At 39.1% G+C, this 8575-nt stretch overlaps 1 protein-coding gene across 1 annotated transcript in view; it reads right to left on the reverse strand.

Moving 5' to 3' along the window:
* The window catches only part of Pggt1b (protein geranylgeranyltransferase type I subunit beta), a 39603-nt gene that overhangs the window by 15593 nt on the left and 15435 nt on the right, over nucleotides 1-8575 (reverse strand). Inside the window, exons 4-6 of the mRNA XM_005356070.2 lie at nucleotides 7963-8114; nucleotides 6358-6490; nucleotides 1340-1385 (exon numbers count right to left, since the gene is read on the reverse strand). Coding sequence (XP_005356127.1) covers nucleotides 1340-1385; nucleotides 6358-6490; nucleotides 7963-8114 — 331 coding nt within the window. The remainder of the gene's footprint in view (nucleotides 1-1339; nucleotides 1386-6357; nucleotides 6491-7962; nucleotides 8115-8575) is intronic.

An 8575-nucleotide genomic window follows, 5' to 3' on the forward strand; every position in this document is an offset into this window, starting at 1 on the left:
CAGAGAACACCCTCTACTTCAAAGGAGCATTTGACCTATAAAGGGGTATGTTGACGTGCATGTCTAAAACAAGGTTTGGGGAAACTTTCCCTTTCCATCATCCATCAATGAACAGTCTCTGCCTGCCCCCTGCCTATAATGTCCAGTACTCACTGACTGGGAAGGCAAAGGTCACAGTTCCTGACCTCCTTGCTGACTAGTTGTGAAAAAGAGCTTTCTTTTTGCAAATCAGTGTCACAGAACTGGCTCTAATGCATCATGGGAAGTGAGTCTTCCTGGTATCTCTATCACCAGCTACCCTACACCTATCTGTGTAACTTGGGCATATATCGGAACTATGGTGTCATATTGTAATGAAGGTCAAAGAAAAAGTCAAGATAATTTCTATACAGAAGAACAAAACTTCTGTGTTATCGAAGGGGGAAACCCTTAGGGAGATCTAGAAGGCACGGTCATACAGATGGTGGTGTCAGCGCAGACCCCTGCTCCAACCATGCTAGCAGAGGGATGGAGGCAGCAAGTGAGCACAGCACAGCACGGCACACCCAGTGATGAGAAACCTCAAGTTCATCCGGAGTTCCCAGCACCTGGGCCTCTTCAAACAGAGGAATGGAAACTTGATTACTTCTGAATAGATTTTGATTTGAGAGGGTACATATTTTTGATGTGCTAACAAACTTAATGGCTACCATCTCACTATTCCAGCACTGCCCAAAGTGAGGGAAAATGTAAGAAAGCAGACTGGTTCAACAGAAAAATGTCTTGTGATAATCACTAAGGATAATTATATTATGGAAGGTAAATAAAAATTTTAATGTTCAATATATCTCTTTGGTTTATCAATCAGTTGTTATGCCAAAGAAAATAACCTGCTGTTTTCTAATAATAGCCTAAGAAGCAATACCAAGATTTACTCATGCAGCTAACATTTAATAGTTTATTAGAAATCTCTCTGTCTTGAATACTCTCCTAAGATTAGAGATCTAAGTGGCGCTGAACAGGTAAGTACCACAGTGTCAAAGACAGATGTAGGAAGCTGATAAAGGCAGATATTCTACAGCAATGGTTCAGACAGTCTGAGACATTGTGCTGAAGATACCATGTTATTTGAAAACTACACAACCATTTAAAAAGTCTTACTATGAGCTGGGAAATAGTGGCGCATGCCTTTAATCCCGGCACTCGGGAGGCAGAGGCAGGTGGATCTCTGTGAGTTCGAAGCCAGCCTGGTCTACAAGAGTTAGTTCCAGGACAAGTTTCAAAGCTACAGAGAAACCCTGTCTCAAAACAAACAAACAAAACAACAAAAAAAAAAAACAAAAAACAAAAGAAGTCTTACCATGAGATTCAAGTCCCGCTCCCTGTGCCAGCCCATTGTCATAAGACTGAAAAAGAAAAACACCATTTAGTTTAGTGGAGAAATAATCATGATAATAGTAGATACTAAGTTCCCAATAAGCTAACTATTTTGGTCTCTCTTATATCTTCTAAAATAAGTGGGCATTTTGCAGTCTCCATCCTTCTCTTGCTTAGCAGGCCGAACCCTCAAGTGCTTTCACAGAGGCACACCTGAGAAGTGTGCAGGGCCCCACTGCACATTCGGCTTCTGTCAATAACAATCCCCGATCCTAACCCTCACACTCTTCGATGTGAGCCAACAGCGAATAAAAACACAAGGACTTCATGCCTACTCAACTTCAGTCATTTATAGATACTGTGCATCATGATCACAACCAATTATGCCATCTTCTTCAAACTTTGTTAATAAGGAATTACTGCCTCCCTTTAGTTAGCAAGGTTATTTATTATCTCTGTGGGATGTTAGTGCTAGGATAAAGATGGCTATACTAGCAGTCAGAAAGAGTGTGCAAGTCAAGTTGGCAGTGCTCAAATGGCTCATTTGAGCATCAGGTAATAAAGAATAACTCAAGAATTTAGAGGCCTGGAAAACAAAGGGAAGATTTCCTTTCTGCCAGGACAATCACAGAACGAACCACATTTCCCCACCATCAAATCACTCAAAGAAATCATGCTTTGTTGCAAGGAGAAAAAGCACAGTCTGGGGCTGGAGAGATAGCTCTGTGATTCACAGCACTCACTGCTCTTGGAGAAGACCTAGGTTCGGTTCCTAGCACCCATATAGTGGTTCACAACCATCTGTAACTCCAGTTCTGGGGGATCTGCTGGTTCTTCTGACCTCTGTGGGTTCCTGCACACATGGTATACATACACACACACACACACACACACACACACACGCACGCACGCACGCACGCACACACACACACACACACACACACACACATAAAATAAATATTAAAAAAAAAGAAAAATGAGCAACACTGAGTTCTATATACTTTTAAGAGAAAAAAAATTCTATTACACTAAATCTAATTACTGTTACATGAAAACAGAATAAATGGAATGAAAACACTACTTCTCAGTATATGAAAACCAGCCTGCACCGACAAGAAACAGCCACAAAGACAGAGGGAAATTAGAAAATTTAACCCAGCACCCAAAACTCAACTGCACACCCTCAAACAAACAGTAGGAATAGGAAAATGATTTTCAACATTAAAAACAGAGAGCTGAGGAAATGGTTCAGTCTGTAAAATACCTGTGTGCCAGATCCTGAACCTACATAAAAGCCAGGCTTAGTGGAAGATGCCTGTAACCCCAACACTGGAGTAGGTAATGCCAAGACGGGATCCTTTGGCTAATGCCCAGCCTAACCAATGAACTTCAGGTTTAGTGACAGACTATATCAAAAGATGAAGGTAGAGAGCTACCAAGGAAGAACACCCAATATCTACCTCAGCCTCCACACATACACACAACAAAACTAATAAGTACATACATCACACACACGTACACACACAAGAAATGGACTAAGAGTTGGAAGAAATAATGTGTTAAATGGTTTGAAGAAAAAGAAAAGTAACACAGAGATTAGCCAGGTGTCTAGAGATTAGCCAGTTGTGGTGGGTGCAGCCCTTTAACCACAGAACTGAGGTGGGAGAGGCAGGCAGATCTCTTTGAGTTTGAAGTTAGCCTGGGATAAACAGTAAGTTCTAGGACAGTCAGGGTTATAGAGTATTCTGTCTCAAAAAGACATACAAACACAACCCTCAACAAAACAAAACAAAAAAAGGGGCTAAATCATACGACTCCTAAAAAGCAATTTTTAAAATGAAAACACAAAGAGGGAAACAGAGAGGCTGGAAAGATGGCTCAGTGGTTAAGAGCATAGACTGCTCTTGGAGACAAGACCCAAGTTCAGTCCCTAGCACCCACGCTGAGGAGGCTCAACCTTCTGTAAGTCCAGCTCCAGGGGGATCCAACTCCTTTGACATCTACGTTGTGCTTCTATGCTCATAACCTGCTCCCCACCCTGACATACACAAGATTACAAATAAATCTAAATCAAATAAAGGCAGAAAACAATTAAGAATATATAAAACTGATATATGGAGGTAACAGTGGAGAAGAGAGATGGAGCTTCAGTGGTAGATAGAGTATTTGCTTAGCATGTATCTGGCCCTGGGCTTGATCTTACACTACTTTGATCACCATCAAAAGAAGTAAAAATGTCAGAGAGAAAGTGGTTGTAATGAAAGACAAGCAAAGAACACAAATAAAATTGAAACAGAGAAAGCCAAAAAGCAGAACAGGGCTGGTGACACAGTTCACTGGTGGGATGTTTACCTACCATGCACAAAGATCTAGTTTCTAACGCTGGATGTGGGTAGGTGGAATATGACAAGATAAAGACAAAGAAAAGAAGCAGAGGGGAGGAGAGGGGAGGGGAGAGGAGAAGGGAAGAGGGGACGGGATGGATTTTTAAAGAAGTATAACATTTTACTGGCAAGGCTATGTGGAAAAAGCCACTCTCCTATGGGGGTTAGAATACAATTTGGCTCATCCCCCACAGAGTTTCTCTGTGTAACAGTCCTGGCTGTCCTAGAACTAGATGTGTAGACCAGACTGGCCTTGAACTCACTGAGATCTGCTTGCCTCTCTCTCCCAAGTGTTGGGGTTAAAGGCATGCACCACCACCACCCAGCTATCTTTTTAAGTTTGTTTCTTTTTTCCTAAAGAAAAAAGAGGCTTACTGAGTACATTTTAAGGGCAGCGAGCTGTGCAGTAACCACAGTACTACTCAACAGGCTGATCCATCTGGTCCATCTCTTGGGGAATAGAAAACAAAATATAGCTCCTGAAATTGCATATGCACTTAGCTTTTGACCAACAATTTACATAAAGGCATATCTGGGATATATAAAAGATATGCAGAAGGTTATCAATGACAGCACTATTTGTAAGTGGAAAAATAGATACTCTCTACACAGAATGTTTGTAAATAAAGAATTTTAGAAGAGACTGCTATATTCACACATTTAAGTAATATAAAACTGTAAGAAAAAGAATGAGGAAAACTCTGATTTCCCAGGTATTTCATTCAAGTTATGACCTAGTTAAACAAATGATATGTTTCCATCTAGTGGAATAGTTATATCATGTTAGACATAATTATGATCTGGTTATGGTTTTCATAAATAGATATGATTATGTATTAAATTGAGAAGGGGTGGACTTGTGATGGCTAATCTTGGTTATCAATTTGACTAGTCGACAAATAAATAAAACTCACACAACTCAACACGCCTGTGAGGGGTTTTTCTTGACTGGATTATTCGAGGTGAGAAGACCCATCCTAAATCTGGATCATTTGAGGTCAGAAGACCAACCCTAAATCTGGTCCACACCTCTGGTGGCAGCCCACATAAAAAGACACGAAAGAAAGACGCTTTTGCTTTCTGCCTGCTTGCCCTCACTCTCACTGGCAAGTTTATCCTGTTGTTAAGGCATTACTTCGCTATTATTAAAATCTACTTCTCTGGGATTCCAAAGCCTTAAGGCACTGAACAACTACCAGATTCATGGCCTCCCCATCAAGAGACACCCAGTGTTGGACAGCCAGAACACAGCCTATGTAATTAATATACTGTCATCTGATATACTTGTCTAATACAGATTAGGATACCAGAAGTGGGTTATCATTTTAATAAGGAAAAATAAAAGGCATATGGATCTTCTTATCAAACAGAAATACAGGAAAGGTAAGTGAGAAAATAATAAGAATGTTATCTATAGAGTTAACAGGAACAAGATGGTAGACTTGGGGGTTAAGAAAGAGTGGTAGATAAAGGAGGATAAGAAGTTACACTTCTTTCCATTTTTTCTTTAGTAGTTCTGACATACAGAAACAGGTTAAGCTACACATATTAAGTAAATAATACCATATGCAAATAAATAAAGATTAACAACTTTTTGGAGGAATGGAGTGTCTAAATAGAATGAATACCTACAAGAGGAATTCAAACAGAAATGAATATATCTAACTGTAGATGGAATAAATAACTTATCAAAGAGGGAAAATAAATAGATCCTGTATAGTAAACTGAAAGTTGGGCTTATCTGTACAAACTCATAGTTCTTAATATAACTATGTTTGCATGTGTATGTAAAAGTGCCTATGTATCTATGCATATACAACTTTCCTACCTGTGCTTGATGAGAAAAGCCTAGAAGCAATGATATCTAATGCTAATAAGAACCCATATCCTTGTTTCTCAATAATGTCCTTCAATAAGAACCAGGGCTCCTTCAAGAACTGCATGGTTGCATGACGTATACTTAAATCAATTCCACTCCTCTAAGAGCTCAGACATTCCATTGTGGGATTGGAACAGGTCAGCTAGAGGTTGAATTAATTAGCCTTAATAGGCTTAAGAAATCTCTCTCATCTGTAAATTGCAAGCCTCATGGCTGGGAAGTGATAAGCCTGGAGAGCAACTCTGCTGCCTCTGGTTTATCCAGAAGACACAGGAGCAAAGAACGATGCTGGCTGCAGCTAAGCTCTCCTTACCACTGCTAGAATAAATCACATTATGTGAGAGGAGCATTTCCGGCTATTGTCTTTAAAATTAGATTAGAAAACACATGTAAGAACAATTTTTTTTTTTCGAGACAGGGTTTCTCCGTAGCTTTTTGGTTCCTGTCCTGGAACTAGCTTTTGTAGACCAGGCTGGCCTCGAACTCACAGAGATCCACTTGCCTCTGCCTCCCGAGTGCTGGGATTAAAGGGATTACCACCACCGCCCGGCTCGTAAACACAAATTTTTAATGGTCAAGAATTCAATATGCGTGTTGAGATTATTTCCATATGGTGTTCTGAGAAACAATCCACCAAAAAACTAATCTTATGACTGTTATTTTTAATTCTTGATAAAGAAATGCATACATTATACCAGCAATAAACTGAACCAGTCCAGTTGTATGAATATAACTCACCATACTCCTTTTAATGTAGCTGATTGCTTTCTTCATATCCATGCCTGACCAGTTGTTGAGCATGTAGCAGATACAGGAAGCGCAGTACACAAACCTCATGTCATTCTCACTGCCTTCAGGGACAGCACAAAAACTGAAAACAAGGACATGAAACTGCATCAAGACCATTTCCCTCAAGCAGGAACATATGCCCTGTGTCCTTACTCACAGAAACCCCTCTTGCTGACTTTTACTCCCATCAAATTCTACATATTTAGGTACAAAATGACCCTAAATCATTTATGTTCACCATAATGTCACTGCCAGATACCACTATTCAGACTATGCTGTTTACTCCAACAAGAGCTGCAGAAAAACTAACAGGTAAAACCTCACACATATTATTTTGTAGTAAGAAACTCCTAGACCCCTGTTTTATTATGTGAAATTTCTCCTAAATGTACATAGAGATAACTAGTAATTGATCTATTATCTTGTGATTCATTATACACTTAGTTTCAAAGAGGTAATATTCTGTGTTCCTTTCCTCTTTATGGAAGTAATCCGGGACAACACTGGATTCCAAATGTCCATTTACTATGTCTACAGTAACTTTTTTTTTCATCAAGAGCAGTGTTCTGACAACAGAGACAAGAAAGTTAGAATTACAGTGTACAGAGCAGAGACATAACACAGCAGCAGACTGATTGCAAAGTCTTTTGATAGAAGATAAGGCTACTGCTTCATTACATTAACAATGTACACCAGTTTGTGACTTAAACCATCCAGTATCTCTGAGTATTAACTTGTCTATCGCTTGAATATGTCCCTCAGTAAGCTGGCGATCAAGCCACCTCACTTTGAACATAATATTTAAAGTGCACTCCTTTCTCTACCATCACTACTTTCAAGGATACTCAACTAAATAGCTTATTGCAAAATATTTGTCTCATCCAGAAGGTAAATTAAAAAAAGAAAAGAGTTCTACTAGAAAGTAAGCTTTGTTTTTGTTCATATAAAATGAGAAACTTTTTGCAATAAGCACTTAACTCTATATACAAATGTTACATGGCTCTTTTCCGTTGTGACTGGAGGTCTGATCCAGGGCCTCCACACACTAACTATGTAGTAACCCTTGAGCTGTATTTCTAGTCCTGGATGGTGCTATTAAGAGAACATTATCCTCTAAACTGAGCAGTGTACATGCCTTTAATCCCAGCAGAGGCAGAGGCAGAGACAGGTGAATCTCTGGGAGTTCTAGGCCAGCCTGGTCTACAAGAGCTAGTTCCAGGGGCTGGGGAACTGGCTCAGAGGTTAAGAGCATTGCCTGCTCTTCCAAAGGTCCTGAGTTCAATTCCCAGCAACCACATGGTGGCTCACAACCATCTGTAATGGGGGCTGGTGCCCTCTTCTGGCCTGCAGGCATACACACAGAAAGAATATTGTACACATAATAAATAAATAAACATTTTCTTTTTTAAAAAAGAGCTAGTTCCAGGACAGGCTCCAAAGCTACAGAGAAACCCTGTCTCGAAAAAAAACAAAACAAAAAACAAAAAACCAAACAAATGAAAAAGGGGAATATTACCTCTAAAAGTCTACTATAGAATTAAATCTAGTTCATACCTCCCGTCTTCAAGCTGAAGTGCTCTCAAGCCTGCTAAACAAGCTTCTTTATCTACTCGGCTTAAGTCATCTCCAAGAATAATTAGACATGAAAGGCCAGTGTAGGTCATTGCTATGTGTCCACTGTCATAAGGATGAGCTGTTCCAGGGCTCTAAATTCAAAATTAGTGTTAATTAATATATTAATATGTTAACAGAAATTTTAAATTTTATTTCACAAATGAGGTTTGGCATGGCGTTACTTCCTAACACCAACGTGAACAGATATCTATCTAAGGAATAAGGCCTCAGTTTTTACACGTCTTAATATGTCTTCTTACATGCTACATAATTTTCAACATCTTATGATTATCCAACTTTATGAAAGCAGTTAGGACATTTGAATAAACCACATATTTGAAACTTTCTTAGTTCAAGACTACCATTTATAAAAATTATGTCTTATAAGGTTAGAAACTCATTCAATATTTTAAACCAAAATATGTATAAGAAGAAGTAAAATTTGGCCTGGGAACACCACTCTGTGATGAAATGTGTATTGAGGCTCTGGGTTTAATCCCAGAACTTTAAAAAAAAAAAAAAAAAAGAAAGAAAGAAAACAAAAATACAAAAG

Source organism: Microtus ochrogaster, chromosome 18 (assembly GCF_000317375.1).
Source record: "Microtus ochrogaster isolate Prairie Vole_2 chromosome 18, MicOch1.0, whole genome shotgun sequence".
Classification (NCBI taxonomy): Eukaryota; Metazoa; Chordata; class Mammalia; order Rodentia; family Cricetidae; genus Microtus; species Microtus ochrogaster.